Source organism: Amia ocellicauda, chromosome 22 (genome assembly GCF_036373705.1).
Source record: "Amia ocellicauda isolate fAmiCal2 chromosome 22, fAmiCal2.hap1, whole genome shotgun sequence".
NCBI classification, from domain to species: Eukaryota; Metazoa; Chordata; class Actinopteri; order Amiiformes; family Amiidae; genus Amia; species Amia ocellicauda.
The window spans coordinates 16,229,322-16,255,564 of NC_089871.1; the positions used below are offsets into that span (position 1 = coordinate 16,229,322).

The 26,243-nt window shown below is 39.7% G+C and overlaps 3 protein-coding genes across 4 annotated transcripts in view; 2 read left to right on the forward strand and 1 right to left on the reverse strand.

The window, feature by feature from the left end:
- Positions 1–77, forward strand: part of LOC136717921 (mediator of RNA polymerase II transcription subunit 26) — a 14,215-nt gene extending 14,138 nt beyond the window's left edge. For both annotated transcript variants that reach the window (XM_066695494.1, XM_066695495.1), the window contains exon 3: positions 1–77. This exon is cut by the window's left edge and continues 3,054 nt beyond it. The gene's annotated coding sequence lies outside the window, so the exon portion shown is untranslated.
- Positions 78–2,911: 2,834 nt separating this feature from the next.
- On the forward strand, positions 2,912–19,994 carry slc35e1 (solute carrier family 35 member E1). The gene is made up of 6 exons (XM_066695357.1): positions 2,912–3,315; positions 7,431–7,501; positions 8,604–8,741; positions 10,218–10,343; positions 13,221–13,466; positions 15,119–19,994. The coding sequence occupies exons 1-6, from the start codon at positions 2,988–2,990 to the stop codon at positions 15,353–15,355; spliced, it is 1,146 nt and encodes a 381-aa protein (XP_066551454.1). The 5' UTR covers positions 2,912–2,987; the 3' UTR covers positions 15,356–19,994.
- Positions 19,995–21,595: 1,601 nt separating this feature from the next.
- Positions 21,596–24,516, reverse strand: LOC136718301 (prostaglandin E2 receptor EP4 subtype). The gene is made up of 2 exons (XM_066695987.1): positions 23,446–24,516; positions 21,596–22,329 (listed from the first exon to the last, which is right to left on the reverse strand). The coding sequence occupies exons 1-2, from the start codon at positions 24,199–24,201 to the stop codon at positions 21,838–21,840; spliced, it is 1,248 nt and encodes a 415-aa protein (XP_066552084.1). The 5' UTR covers positions 24,202–24,516; the 3' UTR covers positions 21,596–21,837.
- Positions 24,517–26,243: the final 1,727 nt, after the last annotated feature.

A 26,243-nucleotide genomic window follows, 5' to 3' on the forward strand; every position in this document is an offset into this window, starting at 1 on the left:
TGCTATTTGGTCCCTTTAAGTGGACACGTTGTGATATAAATGTGGAAATAAAACCAACAAAAAAAACACAAAAACAATATGCACAACATCTGAGTCTTTATGCATTTCAATATGTTTCTGGATTCCCACAGCCATGCATTGGTATATAAAAGAACAATGCCTATATCAATGTTTAAAAACTATAAACCTTTATCTCCCCACTATCCTAATCCAAAACTAGAGCTTCTGCCAAGGTCACTAGATTCACATTTCTTCTGAACAGTCTGTCTGCTGTTTAAACTGCAGTCTCTTGCTGCCTCTCTTTTGTAAGTACAGCACAGACATCTGTTGAGTGTGTATAAATTCTCATAAAGTGGAAATTGGTCCCCTCAAATGCTTGAGTTGCAGTTGATCAGGAAACTAGGATTGCTTCTTCCAGGAGAGCCTTGGGCCGAGTTGGATTAGATCTTGGGGAGAAATAATACATAATATATGGTTCCTTTGTAAGGATGTCTTAGTGCTAAAAACTTTGCACCTTATAGCCATTAGGACAATTTGGAGTTGTTGATAGTGTAACATTAGTCACTTCAGTGTACCGCATGGCTATGTTTTAAGTGTTTTTTTACCTTTTATTTTAAATGATTTGTATAATTGTAGCTTGGATTTTGTTTTGGATTCCATTGGCTTAATTGTTATTATAATACAAAATAATGATAATTGTGCCTGCAAAATTTACTTTTGAATAGACCATTAAGTTGTATGGAGGAAGTGTTGTGGGGGAAGCATTTCTGTGTAACACCAGAATCAGGTTGTGACACCATATTGTTTCCCCTGTGCACATCCTCTTGGTTAGCATTGGAAGGGGATAGGGGGGAAGTAGTGTGCGAGTTTGCCTTATAACAAGCAAAGCAGGAACATATGAAAATTGCCTGGCCAAAATTAAGAGTGGACAGAGTGACTAAATGAAAGATTAGGAAAATTCAGCTCTAAAATACAATTTTAAAATATCTACTGAAACAAAGGGTCAGCTCACATTAGTTTCATTTTGGGTTAAAGAATGAGACTCTCCACAAGAGTGCAGTAAAGAGTCTGGGAAAAAATTTGAAAGAAACAGTCCATAAGGGAGTATCATAAACTGGGTTGGGGTTATCCTAATATACCATGCCCATTCTCCACATTATACCAGGTAAAACATGGAAAAGACTACAGCAAATAAAAACCCTTTTTAGAGATTTCTCAAAGCAGAATAAGTACAACTCTAACTTGAGTGTGAGATATGGCATAGCTCAGACATGACCTGACCTAGGCACCCTGTTCTGTCTTGTTTTGACTGTTAAATATTTTGAAGAATCCTGGGAAATTGGATGTAGGAAACATTTTCATGGGTATTTTTGGAGGTTGATCTGGAACTCTAGTATCCACTGCCCTCTAGAGGGTATTCTGGGGCTAGTGCAAGCATCGCAAAACCTGGTCCTTTCTTGGCAGGTCACTTTCTAGTCTGGGTAAGTGGAGGCATGAGGTTTTTGTTTTTTTGTGGTGGAAAGCCTTAAATAATTGCATACAGAAGGTGCATTGCATATTATCATTGTTTAAATTTAATGTCAGATCTTTAACCAACTTAATTGTGTGTCAGCCCCATGCCATAGAAACTGTTTCACATGGTGCCTGGTTATAGCACTGAAATGTCATGTCCCCACGCTGTTAAATTAGTTGGATCAAAGGAACATCAGCTTCCCCCTGTTTAACCCCCCAACTGATTAATCTCCTGCTTGATTGAGATGACATTGAATTCTCTTTCATGGTTAATCTGATCAATACAAAAGCTGCCCCTTATTGCAGATGTGTTGAGCTTTAATTAAAACCAAACAGTAATCGAAAAGGAGATATTCCTAAATGTATTTCAGATATCTTGAAATTAATTTGAGATACCTTGCCTTGACTTGGAGATATCTTCAAATGAATGGCAGATCTTATTTTAAGGTACATTCGAAGATCTCTTGAAAACATTTAACGATAGCAAACTAATTTATAGGTAACTGAAAAGTAGTTCCAGATATCTTGAAATATTTGAAAATAGCTTGGTATAATTTGAGATATCAAAACAATATTTTGCAGATATCTCTGAAGGTTAATTTAGCTTGCCATACTTCCACCTGTCTTCAACTAGATGATTGTAGGCACGTTTTGGGTACAGCTGCCAACAGTGGGGGAAAATGAGTTGCTGTGACCAAGCCAGAGCTTTTACCAGGAACTTTAAAACACGTCCATCAATCTGAAGAAGAAGGGATGTAAGTTGGAAGTAATGCACACAGTGTATGACTTGAACCTTTTGACCTGGCCCTTGTAAATCACTTTGGCCCTGTTTACACTGATGAAATCTACAAAACGAACCGTAACAAACATCTTGTCGGTATGAAGCACTGTCCGTTGTAAATTAGCCTCTATCTTCTGTAGCAAGAATGAAGTTTCAGTCCACTAATTCAATTATTTTGGACGCTTCATAACAAAATATGAAAAACAGCACAGGGCACACAAGGTACTTGCTGATTGTGTACTACATGTTTGGATTGTATATTAAATGCCATATTACATTATATACACCTACTACCTAAGGCGGTTAGACCTGTAATGTGTGTTTCCTACAAATATTTTTGAAATGTGAAATAATTTACTTAATTCGTGGATAGGCCTGCACGTTATTCCCCGGCAACTAGATGGTATTTTATTATGTTCCCTTTAGAAGGACTCTTTGGGAAATAGTAATATTAATGTATTTGCTTTCTTTAACGTTATGTTTACACGTTTAGTCTCCTGTGGTGGGGGACCAAATCCATAAACGCTGCCACCCAGCCTTTGCTCTCGGGCCCAGCGATGGTGTAGCGACAGAACGGGGCTTTAAATAGCGGAAGTGACGTACAGTGCAAAGCGTCTATCTGCTCCGTGTCATACGTAGCTCTGTTCCACGTCTCCCCGTCTCTGCTGCCGGTGCTGTGACTCTGAATTGGAAGATGGCTGCGGTGGCTCGTCCACAAGTGAAGGAAGGAGTCCGGATTGCGCTGCTGTGCCTCTGCTGGTACTCCGTCAGCTCGGGGGGCAACGTCATCAATAAAATCATCCTGAATGGATTTCCCTACCCGGTCACCGTGTCGCTCTTCCACATTTTCTCCATCGTCATCTTCCTGCCGCCGCTCTTGCGGGCATGGGGAGTCCCTAAAACTGAATTACCCGGCAGATATTACCGCTGGTTCATCCTGCCTTTGGCTTTCGGGAAATACTTCGCATCAGTATCGGCTCACTTCAGTATCTGGAAGGTCCCGGTCTCCTATGCGCATACAGGTAAACTCCTCTGTTGACCAAGTGATGTGGATCTGTGCAAAACCTAGTATTATTATTTATCTAGGGCTTTCTGCAGTAGTCAGTAGCTAGACTGGGGTTGGTCTTTTATTGAGATCATCTAGGAGGAATATAGTTTCCCCCCCTGGAGATGTGCATGATTAGATTTCCCCTCCCCACTATCATGTGCATCGTGTAATGTGATATCAAGGGAGAATTGTGCCCGTCAGTGTGGATTTATTTATACCAGGACCTGTCACTTTAAGTCTATGCCAATGACATCCAAGATGCCCAGTTCGACATTGTACCTTTACTTAGATGAGCCCCCTTCCGCTTGGCACGCTAAAGTTAGTGCACAAGTGGTCCTCATAGCTACTGACTTGTCACGATGACAGTTGTGGGCTGTAAAATGGGGAAACCAGAAGTGTGTTGCTAACGGGTCCTATTTGTGGTCCTTTGATTTCTGTATTCTTGTACTCTTAATACTGCGCTCTGTCTTGTACCCAATAGCCTATATATTAAGGCACATATCCCAGAAACCTTCCTTGTACTCCCATAGCAAGGGTAGTAGCAGAAAGCTTGTTGTCAATTTTCCCTTTCACAAAAGCTCTTTCGAGCACTGATATGCTGTCCAGGGTTCTTGGTAATGTACACATGATTGTAAAGGACTATAGACAAATTTGACCTGTCTTTGAAGTGGGACCTGGATTAAACTAGGGTTCTTGTTCTTGTGTCAAAAGAGAGAATACACAATTTGTGCAAGTAGTTCTATATACATATTCACTCATGCAGAATGCTTCTTTACTGGATATAACACAGTGGTGGGCAACCTGTGACCCAGAGTGCATCCACTTGCGACCCACAACTACCCACTCCACCCCTCAAAAATATAAAAGTACTATATTTATGACAACTGCTTATTTTGTAACAATATGTTACTCCCTTAATACATTCTTGATATGTATTTATTGTATTATATTGCTGTTTTTAAATTACAATGTAGCACTTGTGGCTTGTAATTGTGGTAAAATGGGTCTTGAAGCCCAGGCAGTTATTTGATGCCTGGACTTAGGGCCCACTGATTCATTTAGGTTGCTCACAACTGACACATCTACCCTTATTTTAAACCTGTAGGTGCTGCATCCATTAGCAAACCTCCCCCCTTGCTCCAGGGATGTTTTACTTTGAAGCTTCATGTAGACTGTCTCTGTTGTAGACTTCCTGCAAGTCTGGCCACCCAACAGTTCTTTGGGACATCCCTTCTTTATGAGAGGGAAAACTCACAGCTGCACGTACCCTCCAAGCCTCCAAACCGAGGCCTCATCCTACAGACCTGTTGAACACACCCCTCTCCTTGCCATGTCTATGAAGGCTGGTGCTTAGAAATGGGTCAGGCTGGCAGCTTCTGTTGTGCTTTAGCATACCATCTCTGTGCCAGTTCAAATGTAGGCTATCAAACGCGTGATAAGAGTCCATGGCTGCAGTTTCAACTTTGTTGGCGTCTGTTTCTACCTTACAGCGCCACAAACGCTCCCAGAACTAAAGCTTCAGGAGGCCCCTCATTCTCGGCCTCGAAACCCAGTCAACTCTGGGGAAATGGAAGTAGCTGGAAACCCCATAATAGTACCTTTTATAGAATACATAAAGGAACTTATGTCTTTTGGAGGGTGTGCTTTCAAGCTGTCCATCTTGACATGAGCCATCTGTAAGTGCAGTATAGTCCAGATAGAATCGCATTTGTGAAGGCTTCTGAAGTTATTCTTGTATAAAACATACTGTAGGAGAATAAATTGACAGAGAAGACGGAAGGTTTACTCTTGTGTACTTCTGAGAACTGAAAGTACAAGATGGGCTATTAAGTGACCATGCTCATGCAAAGTTGGTAAATTATTTTGTGTTTGTTTATGTTTATGTTTATGGAGTTATTGCCCAGCTTTATAAATGTGTAATTGTAAAAAATGTTATATTGTAACAATTGTGAGTCACCCTGAATAAGGGTGTCTACTAAGAAATATAATAAGCTGCAAATATGCTACAATAATTATGTTCTCATTCATTCAACAAGCTTGTAACGCCACCCATAAATGATCTCAATTTGAATAATGTAATATTTAATTAAATCAGCGGTCTTACTCATAAGTAAATAATTCCCCAACATTTGCAAAATCAGGTCCCCAGTCCATTTTTAATGAGTAGTCATCAAAAAGTAGCGTGGAGAGACTTAATTTACATATTTCTTGTGAAATCGAGCGTGAAGCTTGTGCATGGCTTTTAAATAATTGCTTATGTGTGCATCGTTAACTCTTGCAGTGAGTGATCCGTAAACAGGATGAAACTGAGGTGTAAGTGAAGATATTACCTTTCTGTTTAGTAAGGAGTTGGCACATAGTGACCTGAAGAGCTTTTAAGAACAACATACTGCTGTAGCTGACTCTAACTCTCACCTTGTACTCTGTAAGACTGAATGACTTTCTCATCAAAAGTTATTTTCAGGGAGGGTTAACTAGATTTTTAATAGTTTTTGCTGGAGCCTATTGTACTGTTGACTGACGTGTGGCAGTGTAGTACACACCAGGCCTTTCCCTGTATCTAGGTGTGAAAGGGAGTTATCTGTGTGTGTTACGCACAGACTGTTATAAAAGCATTCAAGCCCCAGACCGCTGTCGTCATACATAGGCTGGTGCTAAGTTTCGCCACTCCTATTACCGTATTGGCAAAAATATAATGCAGTCTCAATTTTAAGACTACCTAAATTTTCAAAGAAATGTACCTTAGGCTATATCAAACTGGTAAGAAAACTTCATAAATCAATTGGAGAAAAAGAAAAGATGCTTTACTTACCATTACGGGAGATACATTTTTTTTTATTCCTGTAAAGCTCAGATAGTTGTTTGTAATCCACAAATCTAGGTTTGTATTCCAGTATCATCACAAGAAAAGACTGCTTTTAGGTCCATGAGAGGATTCGTTTTATTTTTTAACAAAAATAAAGAAAATATGTCTTATATTTGGGACAATATGGTACTGTGCACTATTTACCAGCTGCATATGTTTATATTGTTTTCTGTTTGGCCTGAGGGTGCCTTTCTTAGACACTTCTCTGTGGTATTGGGAGATTCAATTCATTTGACACGCTGCTGTATATAGTAAATATACATGTGCTTCAGTGACCAATAGATAAAACATTTAAGTTTGTTTTCATTAGATAAAGGCTACATTGCTAGTTTATGGAGCTCATTATGTCAGCTCTCTGTGTATCTACAGAAATCCCTCTATCTACGAATAGGATGGAATGTAGCTCTGATGTGATGTAGATGCTTGCAGGTATTTAGAGATCATTACCTCTGTCTGGATATGTTCCAAGAAAACAAGAACTTGACGCCTTCATAAAGTGCTCATTCAGTCTGATTTGAAATTCTTTTTTCTTTTTTTAAAAGGCCATCTCAGTCCAGTTGCTTTCCAAATGTAATGTGTGCATTAACCTTGAGCGGGTCTCGGTCAGTGGCTGTCTGTGGGCTGGAAAGTGAGTTTCCGGTGTCTTCAATGCTTCTCGTGAAGTCATGATAGCATTGCGCTGCTGCTTTGTCCCACTCTACCCTCTCCTAACAAACCTCTCCATAATGCACACTATACCATATACCTAACCATCTAATCTTATAACGCTAAGTACTGCAGTAAAGCAATAATATTTGAACACATTCACATTGTCCATGAATTCAGCTTTGGGGACGTACAAAATCTAGAGAGGGATTGCTGGTGCTGAAATGGAAGGGGAGGTATATCGAGCATGCTCACCCCGTTAATTATAGTCCTATACATCTTCTGAAAGCTGACAAAGAAGGGGCTGGATATTTCAAACTTGTTACTTTGCCTTGACGGGCATGTGAAGTCAGAATTAGGCAGATTTTACCTTTTTATTTTTTTGTTGCTGCTTCAGTACAGTTTGGACACAAGCCTCCTGCTTCTGAAACCTGAACCTGGGCCAGACTCCTTTTGCAGCATGTGTCTTATCCATATCCCCAGCACTTTTGGCTTGAAATCCACCAGGCATTGCTGTAAGCCACCATCGCTGCTGTTGTACTGACCGTTGGTTTTGTCTTTGTTTCTCTTTCCTGCAGTCAAAGCCACCATGCCAATCTGGGTGGTGTTGTTGTCTCGCATCATCATGAAGGAGAAACAGACGACAAAGGTAAGTCCTTGTGCGCTGGTGAGCAGCCCCTGGAAAAGGCATTGGATTGTATTACCACACTGATGTGGCATAATGAGATCGCTAGCTTGTATTAATGTAAACCTGTTTCCTTGTTTAATCTTTTCAAGCTTGTAACTTCAGTTTTTTGGTGTTATATAAAAGAAGCTACTGTTTTTTCCTTTCTGTTTTTTCTTCATCTTTCCTATCCCCACATCGGCAGTCATGCCTGGAGGAGGTTGTTGTGAGAGCTCTATTGTACTGTGACCTTGTGTTTCGACTGCAGTTACGGACGTTGTTAGTTTTGAATGCCTATCCCGGATGCAGTAGGCTTTTCGGTCGTACCATTCAAGTTGACCTTTACAGGACTTGTTGAACATCTGATAAAGAGTCTTGACGGGCTCTTATGGCAAACCAAGGTGCTCGAAGTGATTTGATTTGGACTGTGTGTGCTGGGAGGGGCTGAGAAAGGTATTCAGAAACGAGGAGATTAAAGATATTCTACAGGATCTCATTCATCAATTAGTATTATTATTTTAGCAAACAGCCTTAGATCTACATAGATCCCTGGGCATTTAAAGTGTGTATTTTAAATGTGACATAGTTTTGAGTTTTGTGCACATATACAAAAATCTGAAATGCATATTTTTAATTAAATTAGATAATCATTATCCTCTGGGAATGTTAAACTACCAGTTTTTTTTACTTGGGGTGTGGGGAAGCACTGGTGTTTGTTTAAAGAGTAAGCTGCAAAGCAAATGAAAACTATGTTCTTCAGTGGAGGAGTCTGGGCCAGAGCAGTTTTCCAACCCTCTAAAGCTCAAGGCACACCTGCCTCAGTTTAAAATGTCACGTGGCACTCCAACCCCTCCTACCTGTGCACTGCCCTTTTATAAATTTGAAAATAAACCTTACCTTGCATTGAGAAACGTCGGCTTGTCTTAAAGCTGACTTGTCTTATTCTGGTAGAAATTATAAATGAGTGATTTGTTTCTATTTCTTTTTGTACTGTGACTTTTGTCATGTGTCTAAAACATCTGTTTCACACCTGTAAATGCCTGACAGTTGAAAAACACCGCACTTGACTTTTTCTCTCCCTCCCCAGGTTTACACGTCTCTGGTCCCTATAATCGGAGGTGTGCTGCTAGCCACGGTGACAGAGCTGTCGTTTGACCTCTCTGGACTGATTAGTGCCCTGGCTGCAACCCTCTGCTTTTCTCTGCAGAACATCTTCTCCAAAAAGGTAAGGCCTCATCAGAGCAGCCTCTTGATATTCTCAGGACACCATTTTGTTTTTGTTTAACCCCAGTACAAAATGTGTTCTAAATGTAGTCAATCTAGAGACAAACGCTTACTCTATCCACTCAATCTTTATTTCAGGGGGACTGGACACAGTTAGGTTAATTGTCTACTCCAGCAAAAACAGCATTTAAAAAGGACGTCTCCAAGCTGCTTGCGAAAGAGTGCAACAGGGAAACCAATTAGTCTCATGCACATCTTTGAATGCCTTTGGCAGTGCACAGGAGCCTGTGCCACAGTGATAAATGTCCTTCCTCACAGTCCTGGGGAAATCTTTTCAGAGACAAGTTTTGGCAAGAGAAGAGCAATAGAATAGAATAGAATAGAATGGCAAATGAGAAAATGGTAGACTGGTCCCACACAAAGCAGAGGGAGAGATGCAGGTGAGATAAACAGCTCCTTGGAGGTGCAGAAACTAATGCATAGGGCACAGCGCTTCCGTTGAAGGTCCTGGCTAGCTACAGCAGCAGCGTGTGGTACCCACCATCTGTTGCTAAGGTAACTGACCATTGTTGGACCGCGAGAGAGTCGTGCAGCAAGTGAACATTTTGTCCTCAAAGTTGATGTGTTAGAAGCAGGAAAAATGGGCAAGCGTAAGGATCTGCTTACGGCCAAATTGTGATGGCTAGACAACTGGGTCAGAGCATCTCCAAAACTGCAGCTCTTGTGGGGTGTTCCTGGTCTGCAGCGGTGAACCGGCGACAGGGTCATGGGCGGCCAAGGCTCATTGATGCACGTGGGCAGCGAAAGCTGTCCCGTGTGGTCCGATCCAACAGACAAGCTACTGTAGCTCAAATTGCTGAAAAAGTGAATGCTGGTTCTGACAGAAAGGTGTCAGAACACACAGTGCATTGCAGTTCGTTGCATATGGGGCTGCGTAGCTGCAGACCAGTCAGGGTGCCCATGCTGACCCCTGTCCACTGCCGAAAGCACCTACAATGGGCATGTGAGCATCAGAACTGGACCACGGAGCAATGGAAGAAGGTGGCCTGGTCTGATGAATCACGAGTTCAAGGTGTTGACTTGGCCTCCAAATTCCCCAGATCTCAATCCAATCGAGCATCTGTGGGATGTGCTGGACAAACAAGTCCGATCCATCGAGGCCCCACCTCGCAACTTGCAGTACTTAAAGGATCTGCTGCTAACGTCTTGGTGCCAGATACCACAGCACACCTTCAGAAGTCTAGTGGAGTCCATGCCTTGACGGGTCAGGGCTGTTTTGGCGGCAAAAGGGGGACCTACACAGTATTAGGCAGGTGGTCATAATGTTATGGCTGATCGGTGTAGCTTGAAATTTAAAAGGGGATAGTAGCTATGATGAGGTTTGGAATGCTTATATCCAAATGTATCAGGGTAAACCGCTGTGACCCAGTGAGTGCTTATCTGGTTTGTGCCCCCATCCCCCACTCTCTCCCTTTAGGTTCTGCGGGACACTCGGATTCACCATCTGCGTCTGCTGAACGTCCTGGGCTTCAATGCGGTGTTGTTCATGGTGCCTACCTGGGTCCTGGTAGATTTGTCTTCATTTCTGGTGGATGGTGATCTGGTGAGTGGACAGCAGGGGGCGCCTCAGCATTCATTCTACAGAGTAATCAACTGAAACATGGGTTCACATTAGGATCGATCTTGTGACTGTATCTGTATACCTATCTATCAAAACATTTTTTCTTCTGTTGTTGTTAACACAAGGATAATGTTAAAAATAGCGCAAGATAATAAATAAGGTAATCACTTATACATACTTATTTTGGTTTGTCAGGAAAGCACATCCAATGTGGTGTTCAATGTAGAATTTAATTAAATTTATATTAAAAAATAACTAAAGCGCTATTCAGACTGACCGATTTTATCTTGCGTATTCATTCATAATTGATGAAATGCTCAAATTTAATTCCAAAGTAAATAGACTAGTGTGATTTTAAAAAGCATAGCTTGAAATCTAAACTTTGTGGACATCAATACTGAATATTTCTAATTCCAAATTATTTTTGAAAATGTATCTGCAAGGTTTCTGAATTTCTATTTCAGGTCAAATACAGCTTTTCTATTGTTCTCAAATAGAATTGTTAAAATACATTGAGAGTTGTTGAGTCCTCCACTAGAGGCCGCTCTTTCCTAACAGAGCAGTAGTTTGACAAGTAAAAGTGCTGAATAATTTTACAAAAGCATTGAAAGGAATGTAAATTATATATTTAAACTGTATATATTTTCCAATAGTAGGGCGAAGAAAAACCCAAGCTTTTTAATTTTGGATGGACAGGGTGAAAGTGAAACAATAGAAAATGGTATGGTTTTTTTAACAATCAACATTGTAGCACTTCACAGGATGCATCTAAAAACACCTTTCATCTTTCTCCCAGTTCACATAATATACAGTCAAGTTGATCAATAATCAATGCTTGCATTTTTAAAATCACATCACGTTAATAGCAGCAGATTTAAAAACGTTGTTTACAAACCCTAAAACCAAACCAATCCTATATAAGAGTTGCCAAAGGGAGAAGCAAGTACATCTCCAGCTGCTTCACCGTGCAAGTTCACTCCACTTGGTCTCAGTGCATTCCTTGCAAATTAAGCATTAAACTTACAGAATTGCCATTTTGGATACTTGCGAAATGGAGCAAGTTTTATGTTCCTTCCCATGTGTTTCTTTGCTCACACAGGTGGGGTTTATTGTCACAGGTGGGCTTATATGGTTGCAAACAGGTGTGTCCAATGTGTTTGATTTTAATTAAATAAACTTCTCTTACAGTGGGGGAAAAAAGTATTTGATCCCCTGCTGATTTTGTATGTTTGCCCACTGACAAAGAAATGATCAGTCTATAATTTTAATGGTAGGTGTATTTTAACAGTGAGAGACAGAATAACAACAACAAAATCCAGAAAAATGCATTTCAAAAAAGTTATAAATTGATTTGCATGCTAATGAGAGAAATAAGTATTTGACCCCTTCGACTTAGTACTTGGTGGCAAAACCCTTGTTGGCAATCACAGAGGTCAGACATTTCTTGTAGCTGGCCACCAGGTTTGCACACATCTCAGGAGGGATTTTGTCCCACTCCTCTTTGCAGATCCTCTCCAAGTCATTAAGGTTTCGAGGCTGACGTTTGGTAACTCGAACCTTCAGCTCCCTCCACAGATTTTCTATGGGATTAAGGTCTGGAGACTGGCTAGGCCAATCCAGGACCTTAATGTGCTTCTTCTTGAGCCACTCCTTTGTTGCCTTGGCTGTGTGTTTTGGGTTATTGTCATGCTGGAATACCATCCATGACCCATTTTCAATGCCCTGGCTGAGGGAAGGAGGTTCTCACCCAAGATTTGACAGTACATGGCCCCGTCCATCGTCCCTTTGATGTGGTGCAGTTGTCCTGTCCCCTTAGCAGAAAAACACCCCCAAAGCATAATGTTTCCACCTCCATGTTTGACGGTGGGAATGGTGTTCTTGGGGTCATTCCTCCTCCTCCAAACGCGGCGAGTTGAGTTGATGCCAAAGAGCTCGATTTTGGTCTCGTCTGACCACAACACTTTCACCTAGTTCTCCTCTGAATCATTCAGATGTTGGCAAACTTCAGGGGGAGGGGGGCCTTGCGGGCGCTGCAGGATTTCAGTCCTTCACGGCATAGTGTGTTACCAATTGTTTTCTTGGTGACTATGGTCCCAGCTGCCTTGAGATCATTAACAAGATCCTCCCGTGTAGTTCTGGGCTGATTCCTCACCGTTCTCATGATCATTGAAACTCCACGAGGTGAGATCTTGCATGGAACCCCAGATCGAGGGAGACTGACAGTTATTTTGTGTTTTTCCATTTGCGAATAATCGCACCAACTGTTGTCACCTTCTCACCAAGCTGCTTGGCGATGGTCTTATAGCCCATTCCAGCCTTGTGTAGGTCTACAATCTTGTCCCTGACATCCTTGGACAGCTTTTTGGTCTTGGCCATGGTGGAGAGTTTGGAATCTGATTGATTGATTTGCGTCTGTGGACAGGTGTTTTTTATATAGGTAACGAGCTGAGATTAGGAGCACTCCCTTTAAGAGAGTGCTTCTAATCTCAGCTCGTTACCTGTATAAAAAACACCTGGGAGCCAGAAATCTTGCTGATTGATAGGGGATCAAATACTTATTTCCCTCATTAACATGCAAATCAATTTATAACTTTTTTGAAATGCGTTTTTCTGGATTTTTTTGCTGTTATTCTGTCATTGTGTTAAAATACACCTACCATTAAAATTATAGACTGATAATTTTTTTGTCAGTGGGCAAACGTACAAAATCAGCAGGGGATCAAATACTTTTTTCCCTCACTGTATGTGTTAACATTTTTACAAAAGAAAAAGCAGGATGGCTACACTAGGCCGTCTTATTCAAATGGTTTATAAACCTGCTCTCCATGCACTTGCGCTTTTATGTACTCCTCATCTCAGGGCGGAGTCAACGACTGGTCCTGGACGCTGATGTTGCTGTTGATCAGCGGTTTCTGTAACTTCGCCCAGAATGTCATCGCCTTCAGCGTGTTGAATCTGGTCAGTCCCCTGAGCTACGCGGTGGCCAACGCGACCAAGAGGATCATGGTAATCAGTGTGTCCCTTTTGATGCTGAGGAACCCCGTCACCTCCACCAACATGCTGGGGATGCTGACTGCCATTCTGGGGGTCTTCCTCTACAACAAGGTGGGTTGAGCATTCTTGTCTCCTCTGCTCTTTCCCTCTGCCTTAATTGCGGTGCAGAGCAGGGATGGTCAGTTTGGGATCTGCAAACTGCAGACCTAGAAGGGCTGGCCCAATTATGCACAAGTGTCAGTGCAATTCAGTCATTGTTTAAGGGCCAGGACAGAATTTTACTGTCCTCAGTGTTAAGAAGCAAATGTCTTACAAATTTGTCAGAAACCATACAATAATTGGAAATGTCATGGTTTTTAAAGGGGTCATGAACTGAGAAATCAAAATTCCCTTGATCTTTTGACATGTAAGAGGTAATTGTACTATAAAAACATCCTGTAAGTTTCAGAACTCAAAACTTTTTTGTTAGTCTAAAAACAGCTTATATCAAAGGCAATCTGCAAAAACAACAGCATTTGGAATGTGCCACTTTATTATGTAATAGTGTGGCTAAACCCCACCTCCGCAGAAGAAGATCAACGCCTGCTTCTACATTACTGCCTGCTTAGCCCCGCCCACCGATTCACGCATATAGTAGGTAAATAACGAGAGAGGCAAACGCAGGTCTATGCTGAAACCAAACGATAAAGATGGCTCCGAAGACAACAATTGGCAAGTTTTTAACTTTCATGAAAATGATGGACGATGAATATAAGAACGACAGCTTGACAAACGATGGTACATTCATTTATACTTCGTTTACATGAAGCAACACGAAGTTTCCTTTTTCAGATATAACTGTATTAATGCCTAGTATCTAAACTTTATATGCAACAACCAATGAAATATAAAACTTGTAATATGCATAAATGTTAACAACATAACAACACAAACCGCTTTCTGTAGCGTCTTCGGCTAAACTCTAATATAATGTAATAGGCTAACTACCTCACAAATACATAAAGTATAAATATAAATAAAGATGATTATGCAGGCTGTAGTATCCTTGCCATTTGAGGTGCAGGTTCGTTGTCTTGTGATTCGGGATCAGACTCTGGCTCAAACATGTTTGGCTGAATGTCACCGGCTGCCATTTCTCAACATCGGAAATTTTCAAAACAATTCCACACGTGTACTGACGGGGAGTTGAAAATGTTTTAAATATGCAAAACTGTTAGCCAATCATACCAGTTGGCATTTACTTCCGAGTCTACAATCCGCCACGCCTATTCAAACTGTGTGTTCCGATGAGGGGGGTCAAAACAGGACAGAAAATAGCCGATTACTTCTAAATTATGATGTTTTTTGATGTAAAAATCTTTAACATTATAAGTGGACCTCAGAGAACATTACACATTTAAAAAAAAAAAAGTTTTGCTTGTCCACATTTTCCTGTAATTGTAGGTTTTGTATGATTGCCTATTTGACGTTGTTCTTGGTTTCCTGTGTGAAGATACTGCTCAGATAATATAATGATTATTTCCAATGTTTTTTTGTGACGTTTATGCTTTTCTACATCTGACGCACTTTTCTTGTGGGTTCATCCTGTTAAAAAACCCAGAGGAAGTGAAGAAGAAACCAAGATTCACCACTTAAAATAATGCCAAAAAAATGCTGATGAAGCAAATGTCTGAAGCACAGGGTCTGTGTTGAGTTTCGAGCTGGACTGTTCTCCTTTTTTAAATTATATTTTTTAATCTTGACTTCTTGTTATTCCCCCGCAGGCTAAATACGATGCCAACCAGGAAGCCAAGAAGAAGTTGTTGCCAGTTTCCAAGCAGGACCTGGTCTCTTTCGATCACGGAAATGTGTCGTTGGAGAAAATGCAACCCAACGGAACGGGGCCTTTCCCCCAGAGCTCAGACTTTCAGTACGGCAGGAGTAACGTGCTGACTGATCACTTCCAGTACAGCAGACAGACCTACACGATGGGTTACGGCTCCAACCAGTATGACGTGTAGATTGAGATTGCTCTTTGGACTTCACTGCCGATCAAGTTCTGTGTTCTCCAGCGCTGTCTGAACCTTCTGAGACGGAAAAGGGAATGTAAAGCCAAAGTCGGGAGAGTTAATGTGCGCGCCCAAAGCGGTCCAGCAAATGATCATGTCGTTTAATTTTTTATTTTTTTTAATCTGTTCATGATAAGGTGTCCCTAACAGGTTTGCTCCCTTTTTTTTTTAAATAATTTTGTCAACTGTGAACTAACATTATTTTGTAATTGTGCAGCAGCCAAGTAGCGATTCTTGACTGGAACCAAGCCAATCGATAACCATGCGACTGTACGGAGCACTTAAGATCTATAGATCCGTTGCTCGTTCAGTGGAAGCTTGTTTATTTTGCAGTAGTCGTAGGGTGGAGACGAGGTTTGATCTATCAGCAATGTGTCCACCTTGCCCTACTTTTATAAGCAATGTTTTAACAACTAAAACCCTCTCCGGTTTACACAATCTTCTTGTTTTTTGTAACCAGTAATTGATTATTATCATGGAATAGTATCAAACGCTGTTTACAGAAGATATCCCTACATTTCTACACGTAAAAAAGTAACTCTGTTGGATATTTATATGTATTTCAATACTGCTGTCCTCTTGCAGTTAGACCAAATGTTTACCTTTGTTTTTAAACTTCCGTGTAGGCATTAGTCTGGTTTATTCAGATTGTTTGAGGAGGAACTGGCCAAACATCTCCCAGTATTGTAGACTACTTGTGTTAAATGTAGCATTTTTCCCCCCAGAATTCAAATTGCATAAGGTGCAACTGCAAGCAAACGTGTATTCAGGAATATCTACACTGTGACTTATATACCCTGCCGTACCACACATGGGGACAGTAAAGTTAAGAGAGCAGGGAGGGGGATACACAAGCTGAATGGAAGAAAGTTGAATGAGGAATGGAAGAGGGTGAGGGTGTACCTTTCCAGACCCAACCTTGAACCAAGTTCAACCACCAACCATGAAACAAGCACATTATGTGTCTTTTAAATAATAAAAGCAATGAATGACCTGTTGGGTTATTAAAATGAACACCAGACATCCAGCATATAGAATATTGCTGGTGTCAAAAATTCCTTCAACTTCACGTCTTACAAAATTGTCTGCATTCACTTTTTTTTTTTTTTTTAATGCAACATTAGAATTAAACTACAAGTGTTGAAGGTGTACAGTTACACAAAGGCTGGCCTGGCAAAGTATGTTATCTGTGTTGGTGGCCACTTTATAGATCGCTTAAGCGGTTACGATCATATGTTATTTGATTAAATGAACGGTGTTGCGCGGGGTCACCGTTGGGGGAAGTCGAGTTAGTTAGTGGCGATGATGACGAAAACTTGTGACGTCATATATATGCGACGTTGGAGCCACATGGAACACACGCTGCTGTTGCAACTGCTGTAGTATCGTGTCGTTTTCGTACTATGTGTATATATACTGTGGATTTTTTTTCAATACATGTACATAGGCCAATATTAATATTTCATAAATGGCAGCATGTGATTTACACATTTTTGCTCCGTTTCAGAGCCAGTTTTTCATTGTTATTGTTTGGTGGTTGGAGGTATAACAACGGAAACGATCCCGGTCTCTTTAAACGACACACACTGTAGTTGAATACAGTTACAAATGAACGCATGAGCGCCGAACTTTTATGCTCCAGTATGTGAGCATTATTTTAGAAAATGTGAAATACATGTGGACTGCATTCAAAATGAAGTACTTGTCATTGTGGTCACACTTTACAATCATGGGCAGCAATTCTTGGTGAATGGATGTATGAATATTGCAGAAATAACACGCAAATCGAGAGTTCTGCTGTTAATCACATTTAGGCTATAGCAGGGGTTTTCAAATCGGTCCTGGAGTACCCCTTGCCCTGCTGGTTTTTGTTCCAACCTAGGTCTTAATAACTTAATTGATTGGTGAATTGCTTTGTTAGGTCAATTTATGGATTCAATTAAACAATTAAGACCTCAGTTGGAACAAAATCCATCAGGGCTATAGTAACGTTAGGGATAGGGTTACAGTTTGGGGTTGGGGCTTGTACATGTGATGGACATCAGAACTCAGTGGAAGTGCATGAGGCAATCATGTTAGTGTTGTAGGATTCATACAATAATCAATTGAAGAATCAATTAAGAATTGGTGTTCATTACTCTAAAGCGTTACCATCATTTTCAGATTTCTTTGTCTTGATTTGGTACACCTCCGACAGCTTTTTGATAATGGTGCAATGGTTAATTCATTAATGTTGACCGTGACCTTAAAGAAAAAAATCTAATTGGAATACAGAGTTTGCTTTTAATTAAGTTTTAATCACGAGTTTGCGAGGTAAAATATAATGCGGGGAACAAGTAGTGAACGGTTTTAATTTTAGGTGCTGAACCTATGTTGTATGTTTTTATTAAACTTTATTAAGCATATTTAAGTTACAGCTGTTCAGGACTGTGAAACAACCTTTCATGTCAAGGTACATAATCGACTTCAGCTCTACTTTAAAAGATGCAACATTACAAAGTGGATTCAGTAGGCATGCATACCAAAATAGTTTTTACTACAACACTGGTTTTAATGCAGTTTTAGGAACCTTTGCATTTGGTTTATAACGCATCGTATTTCTTCTGCATTAAGATTCAAGACTGTATAGGTAGACTACAATTGCAAAACGGTTGACGAACGGTTCTGCCTGCAATAGGATGTGATCCTGCAGACTGTTTGCATGCATTTAAAATGTAGGACATGTAACGCGTCTTCTCCAATCAGCCTGGAATGGAAAAGGGGGCCTCAAAACCGGCCCAACTAGACTCTTGCAATAGATGTTTTTACATTCCTGATGCAGTCCGTAATCCCTCTTGGAGCTGAACACAATGGCAAAAGTGTGCAGACCATTAGCCGTGGCAATTTAAATGGTTTAAGAAGTACGTATAGGGGAATACATGACGGGTAGCAAACGTCTTGTAAATTAGACCTGTACAATACATTACACATTTATAAAGAATGTTCCCGAATGTGAACTGCTATGAGATACATTTGACAGAACAATACTATCATATGATCAATTTTTTTTTTTTTTTTTTTATGGGTTAGGCTTAGCGGGTGCAGGGTTTAGTTTTATGTGGGTTGGAGTAATGAAATAGAAGTTACAGAGGGCGATTTGAGCCTTAACATCCCACTTTATGAGATTATAAATACCAGATAGAATTCGGACTGGAGCAATTTCGACTTTATTCCTCTAAACAAAGAGGCGTCTTCGTGTGTGGTCTGGTTTTCTTTACATGCTCAATTTATATAACTGGTCTTTTAACATTTAAACCCATTTTGTCTCTAATGCAAGACTCCAAAGCGTAGGTTACTTTGTGTTTAAAACTGCAGTGAAACAGGTGCAAAGCATTACAGGGAGGCTGGACTTCAATCTAAACAAGCTACCTGAGTAGTTGTAAAGTTCGTCATTTGCACCTTTTTTCCATACATTAACATGATAATAATAATAATCAAGCTATAGGCCTACACATCCATGGAAGGTATTACATTAATGATCAGTCATATATCAATCACATCAATTAGGACTGTGATTTAGTGCTATTGTGTTATAACTTCATTTGGAGTTATGTCCTTCTAATAATTAAATCCAAGCTTTGACCGAACGTAAATGTTACAAAAGGTGCATCCATATAATAGAAAATGTAATAACATAAACCCTAATTGATATATAATCTGCAATGCACTAGGTCAAAGTTTTGATCTGCCAGTGACCATCACTATTTTACCAGAAATCTGTTTCATAATCTGATACACAAAATATAATGTATGAATACCGATACATTTTCCTTAAGATAGCTCAATTTAAAATGCACTTGACGTTTATACCTGCGTTTAAAAACCATTACAGCCTACTTTTTCTTCTTTTTCAATTGCCATGGGCCTATAATGTATAGGCCCTGTATACATATATCTGAATCTCACGAACACCTTAACTGCTTTCAATCATATCTGAATTATTTTGTTTTAAATCGACGGCAATTACCAGCAGCAAGTTTTAGTTCGCAATAGATTCAATAGAAAAGTAGATTCACTGGAAACCTTGCATTGGGTTTTCCTTGATCACAGCACTTTAAAGAAGAAAAGTGTAAATGGGAAGTATTTTAGGCAGTATTTTTTAAATAGGAACATGGGTAAATGATTCACTGTTTGCGTCTTTGATTTTTTTGAAATTCACATTCATCATTATGAACAAGAAAATACTTTATTAGTATAATATCTGGGGCAATATTGTCTATATGCTGTAATAGAAATACTGGAATGTACCTTATCGGGTTTGTTATTCATGAGGACCGTTTGTTCATTTTTATTTTTGTTCTTTTTCCTAGACTTCAACTTGTCAAGTTGTCTCTATATGTGAACGTTATTGAAGAACGCAATGGCATTTTTACTGTTTATAGATTTTTATTTATGGTGTTTTAGATAAAAGGACAAAGAAAAATTAAAATATTGGTGCAATTATGCTCTAACTTATATGGTGTATTTTTTATTTAGTTTTTTTCCCTTCCTTTTTTTAATTTAAAAATGGTCAAACATAAAACAATAAAGAATAACACATGGAACTGCGGAACGATTCACCATGTTTGCTCTTCCTTTCTCGCAAGAAGTCCTGTAATTTTCTTAATCTCCATTTGGCGTTTTAAATACATGAATCTCCTTGTAGTTTTGCCAATGTATTGCTGTGCTGTATTTATTATGTAAAACATGGACGAGGATGTAAAAAAAAAAAAAAAAGTAGGAGAAACTAACGTTTGATGACCTCTTTGAAGATTTTATTTCCCCCAGCAGGCTAAACAAATAGTAAAGAGTAATTGACCCAGTTAAGACAAACATTAATTCTCCATAGGGCTCGGAATTACCAATTAAAGTCTACTTCAATGCAGCTTTTGATATGCCGTACTTGATACAAAGCACTGCGCTTGTAATTGGCCTGTACTGTGTTTTGATCACTTAAAAAAATAACTAAGATTGATTGTTTGTTGTATTTTTAGAAAAGACCTAGAATACACGTTAAAAACAACATGTTAAGAGTGTGATTTTTATGGACTTCATTTAAGAGGGTATTTTGATAAATAAGTGTCCATTTACACTTTGAGCAAAGAGACACTACCTTGCACAAATAGAAAATGATGCGCACAATGTGTCCTGGTACTTTTAACACATTTCTTATTTTCTTCTGGTGATTGTGGTGCGGTGGTTGTAGAAGCCTCACACAATCGTTGAACACATTTATATAACCGTTGCATTAGTTAAAACCTTCGAGAAAGCCAGTAACATTTTTGAGATTGGTCTGGGCCAGATCTTGATATCATTTTGGTCTAGTCATTAAAGATTGGAACAAAAAACAGGAACCTGAGGGATTGGAATATGCCACAGCTCTTGCCTATGAGTTCAGTTTACCTTAAGTAGTTTAAGGTTTACAACACATTGTATAAACTCAACATTGGTTCTTTTGGTATAAATTCATCTTTTTGCATACGTTTAAATAACCCCCTAAATTGGGTTTATAATCTGTCCAATAAGATTTAGTTTAAATCGTTTCGTTTAATTAAGCACTGTGCCATTTGTGTGGGTTTTGTTTATGTAATTTGACTCATTGTATAGGCTATCCTACATAACCAGGTCTCTTTTCCGAATAATGGGTTTGGAGTGAAATGTAAACTTCCCTAGAGAATTGGATAAAACACTAGCAAACTGGTACATTGTGCAAATAAGAAATACAAGGATTCGCAAGGATTCTCTCTCTCTCTCTCTCTCTCTCTCTCTCTCTCTGCTTCTCTCCTTTTGTATTTTTTCACAAAAGAGAGGTTACACTCTTATAACGAATGTTATATTTAATACATTCTGAGTAACAACTTTGTGCTAAAATTCAAATTACAACACAATAATGTGTATTTTTAACACAATTGTGTTAAAAAAATACCCAGTATTGTGTTACAAATACACATTTTTATATTGCAGTGTGTTGTCTCTGAACAAACTCAGAATGTGTTAAACTCACAGAAGCCTGAAATCTGACAGTTGCAAATACTCAATTAAAATGGCGGTTCAAAATGATTTCACAATCCTTTGGAGGCTGTTTAATGTACCAATTTTGTGTCTCTACATTCATATTTTGATTTGCAGCAATGGGATGGACAACGAAGGGATCCGACGGAAATGATTCAAATGCATTTTTTACAGCAAAAAAATTTCTTTAATAATTTTACTTCTGATAAAAAAGTGTACATATATACATATATATATATATATAACTTAAAAGTCTTTTCGTAGTGTCTCTGCAGTAAACGATGTTACTTACACTACATTAATAAATAGCCTAGCTGCACGTCTAGCATTTAAATGACTATAATCAAGAGATTTAAATGCAATCCGTGATTTATGAATTTTCCTAGTAGTGAAACCTTTGAAAATTATCTAAATGTATATCCGATCTCCAACACTGTCATCTGACAATTGGACACGGACTTGGTCAAAGAGTTGTCCTTGGGTATCTCTCCACCGCAACCTTCGTCTTTACTTAGATCCAAAGAGCTGTTCTCCGGGTTTAACGTGCTTCTCCTCACGCCTGCTTCGGGGTCGGTCTCTGGGCTGGTTGGCACCCGGTGGGCATTAGTCGCCTCCTGGGTTTCAGGGAAGGGCAGCTCCACGGCGGCGTGTGTCTTGTCCGCTGCCAGCAGATAGCGCACAGCCCGCGGGCGTCCCGGGACGACGGAGTTGGATCGCCCCCGGACCACCCGCTTCAAAAGCGCCAGCAGCTTGAACAGGACGGTCCGGCGCAGCAGGATGTACACCCAGGGGTCCAGGATGGGGTTGGCCGAGGCGATGCGGATGGCCGTGAGATCTGGGTCGTTTTCCAGACTCGCGTTCACTTGCCTTGTGATCTGGTTGTAAAATACACGGACCTGTCACGAAGAAGAAAGAAAGAACTAAGTGGCGTCGCACAAAAACATAGAAAACTCTCTCTAGTCTACGTGATTTGTCTGCAAAATAACGATTTCCCTCTTGGTCTTGCATTTTTTAAGTATGGATGATAGTAATGGAGAAATACCTGGAATGACCTGAACACTATGACAAAGAAACACACAGCCTCCAGCAAATATCCGTAATCATTTTCGTTTAGTTCATATATTTCCTTTTTGACGACCACAGCCACAAGGGACACTGTTATGTCTGGATAAATGTACAATTCAGAAATGGCAAACAATTAAAAAAAGTAAAATTAGACTAGCAGGTTAAAACCCATGTTAAATGATGTTTATGTGTAGTTTATTTTCTGCTATTATGTCATTTAATCATATGTCTAATTTCGTCGCATCTTAGAGAAGTATCTTGAAAAGGGGTTGTTTAATAACTAATAATACATATTTATGACGGGATATGCATGTGTATTATACTTAAAAAGCAATACGTGTACTGATTTAATTGACAAATGGGTATAATCAATTCGGAAAAGAATGCTTTTAATTTTATGAGGTGCAGATATCCGATTTATTGCGTCACAAGTAGCAGTGAGCAATAAAAGTAAAAAAGCATGTCCAAAAGATACCAGATTAGCAATATATTTCCCAATACGAAATAAAAACAAAAAGAACATGGCAATGATGTAAAAAGACACAAACGTCTCTTGCAGTATTAAAACAGTGGATCGTTTTTAGTTAATAACTTTGCTCAACTTCTCACCTGATGTTTTGGCACAAATTTATTTTTAATCTGTGACGCACGTTTTTACCTACATACTTTATTTTATTGTATATATAAATATTATTTCAACACATTATTTATTATATTACAGATACACTAAAAGAGGTAGAATCTATCCACGTACACATTCAATTTGCACACCCTTCAATGCACTCCTGTATTTATATCATAACGCATTTCCAAAATGCTCTGAATAATGTGCGCAAACCAGTTAACAGGTGAAACTGGGCATCGGGTCTGTCTCTCTTTGGTTTTAACACAAAGCAAAACCAGAACGCACATAGCATCCACGCATGCATCGCGATTCCGTGACTTACCACCAACGGCGTGGAGCAGACGAGGACCACCACTGAAGTGACAATGAGCAGCAGCATCATCTGAATCTCCACCCCGGAGGTGCGGGCTGTCCACCGGTCCCTGACGCTCTCTCTGGGCACCAGGCTGGTCTTTGTCTTGCGTCGCATTACCAGCAGAGTCCCGCACACTGCGACATTGCACGCCACGGTAACCACGATGAGCAGGGAGCTCACGCCGGCGTACAGGAACGAGTAGAAAGCATGCAGCGGGTTCTCTGTCCTCCAGTCGATGAAACACCACGTTTCGTGCACCTGGAGCACGCTTTTGCTCAGGCCGAGCATGGGCAGACAGCAGAATAAAACGTTCCCCACGTAAATGGCAACCAAGGAATAACGCGCCGCCCGCTGGTCTATGGACCACCTCTGGTAGGAGTACGGGTGGCTGATCGCGAGGTAGCGCTCCACGGACATGGCGCAGATGATGCTCAGGCCGGCCACTCCAAAGAAAAGGAGGAGGAAAGAGTGGAATTCACACAGGGCGACGTTTTCAGGCAGGGGTTTGGTGAAGTAGTTGACAATGGTGATCGGGCTGGCCAGGCACGTCCCCAGCAAGTCTGTCACCGCCAAACCGCACACCAGCGTGTAGAAAGCGGACTCCTTGCGCTCCCGTTTGGTTTTCGAGAGCACGGCTATGGCGGTGATGTTCCCTACGACCCCCACCGCAAACATCAATACGGGGATGGCCATTTTCTCAAAATGTCCAGCTTTTTCAGCCATGGCCTCTACTTTTGAAGGACAAAAGCAGGGCTCCTTTGCTTCAGTTTCAGTTGTACTTTGATGAAGCTGATGCTTGAGGACGCGTTTGCAGCGACGCCAGTCATTTGAAATCCATGACTATATCCACAGAATGAAATAGTTCGGTTACTTTTTTTTTTACTTTACTGTTTATATCCAAGTCGTTTTTCTGTTTATCTGTGGTCCTGGCTCGGGTCTTGTGTACGCACGCCACAGTTCCTCTCTGCACAGCGGCGCACCAGCTGTGGGCGCATCTGGTGAAGTGAGCGGCTCAGACAGATGTTGATATATGTTGGCGCTGTGGTGCATTTGCTGGGATCCCGCCTACACTGACGGTGGCCAAAGTGTAGGACCACAGCGACACTTAAACAAATCACAGACATAATACAATGCAAATAGATTTTGCTCACGATTCAAAGAGTCTCTGAGTGTCTGTCTATTTCGTTGTATCCACGTTGAATGTCATCGAATAATTTGCTTTACATGTTTTTTTTCCCCCCACCAATATATTATGAATTGTTCTGGTATTGTTTATATTGATCTTAGGTTACACCTAAATATATTTAAGTATATTACATGCCTGGTGTCTGCAAGTATATATATATATATATATATATATATACCATCCAGTTAAAGTATCTGACCGCATTTACACCCACCAGACGTGTGTTTTAAGTACTACAGTAAATGTATTTAGTTTCCAATTCATTTTACGTTTTTTCCCCCTCCTGGTTGTTATATTGAGGAGAGAGCATGGTGGAAGTTGTACATTAAAAACAAAACAAAAAAACATGTGTGTTCTTGTTGCTTATTCATATATACCCAGTTGGTGATTTTAAGGGCTCATTACTACTATTAATTTATTATTATTATTATTATTATTATTATTATTATTATTATTATTATTGAATGTACTATTTGAGAGTGTTGTTGTGAAAGACTCTGTCGTGGATTAGCGCTGCAAGCATTTCCCTGTAGTACAGTTTCATTGTGTGCGTAATGCTGATGCGCAAAAACGATTCCAGCGCTAGGAATTCACTGTGCCACTGACAGCGCTTCCCACAGCACTGGACCATACATAATGACCTGATTTACACACACACACACACACACACACACACATATATATGGCCTGCATTTATCATAAACAAGAACAAACAAAATATCTCTTTCTTCTTGAAGTTTCGAGATTTGTTTTATTTTTGAGTCCACACAAAATCTCCTTATTTCGATTTAGTATCTTATTATTTCCACATATTATTTCAAAATGTCGACTTGTATCTCGTTATTTCGAAATAACGAGATACAAGTCGACATTTTGAAATAGTATGCGGAAATAATAATAATAATAATAATAATAATAATAATAATAATAATAATAATAATAATAATAATAGTATGTGGAAATAATAAGAAATAATAAGAAATAATAAAACAATAGCATACTTTTTTTTAAATAGTATGCTACATGCTATAGCTTGTAGAAATGTCGAATAAGTATCTCATCTCAGCAACGCAACTGATTTGATTGAGAGAGAACAATTTGGCAATTTAATAATTAGGAGGCGATAACGACTTTAGTGTATTAATTATGGCAAACACGAAGATGAATATCAACATAAATGTGTTCACAGCGTTTTTTTTAATTCTTTGCATTTTTTGCAGTCTAATGGGACATAATGTAGAACCCATGTAGCCTATGAGCGAGAGGTTAATGTCTTTCTGTTTAAATTCAACTTTGAAATCCTATCCCATCTCAAATTGTTCCAGTGGACACCATACACTCTTATAATTAATGTGTTAAATTTAACACATTAGTTCTAAGAGTGTATGGTTACACATTTTTACACATTTGACTACTGGATTAATAGTATCGTGCCGCTGCCTCCACCTTTGCTTACTGGAAGGTCCAGAATTAATTAATTAATTAACTTAAGACAATGTAGGGAAATTACGTCACAAAGACAGCAAAGGATAGACATTTTATTACGGGAAAATGAGTATCAGTTCTCCACATCATCTTA

Coding starts and splice junctions, on each gene's coding strand:
- LOC136718301 (XM_066695987.1), bottom strand. CDS start 24,201: ATGGCTGAAAAAGCTGGACATTTTGAGAAAATGGCCATCCCCGTATTG. Junction 22,330..23,445: donor TCTGCTCCACGCCGTTGGTG/GTAAGTCACGGA, acceptor TCTTCGTGACAG/GTCCGTGTATTTTACAACCA.
- slc35e1 (XM_066695357.1), top strand. CDS start 2,988: ATGGCTGCGGTGGCTCGTCCACAAGTGAAGGAAGGAGTCCGGATTGCG. Junction 3,316..7,430: donor GGTCTCCTATGCGCATACAG/GTAAACTCCTCT, acceptor TCTTTCCTGCAG/TCAAAGCCACCATGCCAATC. Junction 10,344..13,220: donor TTCTGGTGGATGGTGATCTG/GTGAGTGGACAG, acceptor TCCTCATCTCAG/GGCGGAGTCAACGACTGGTC.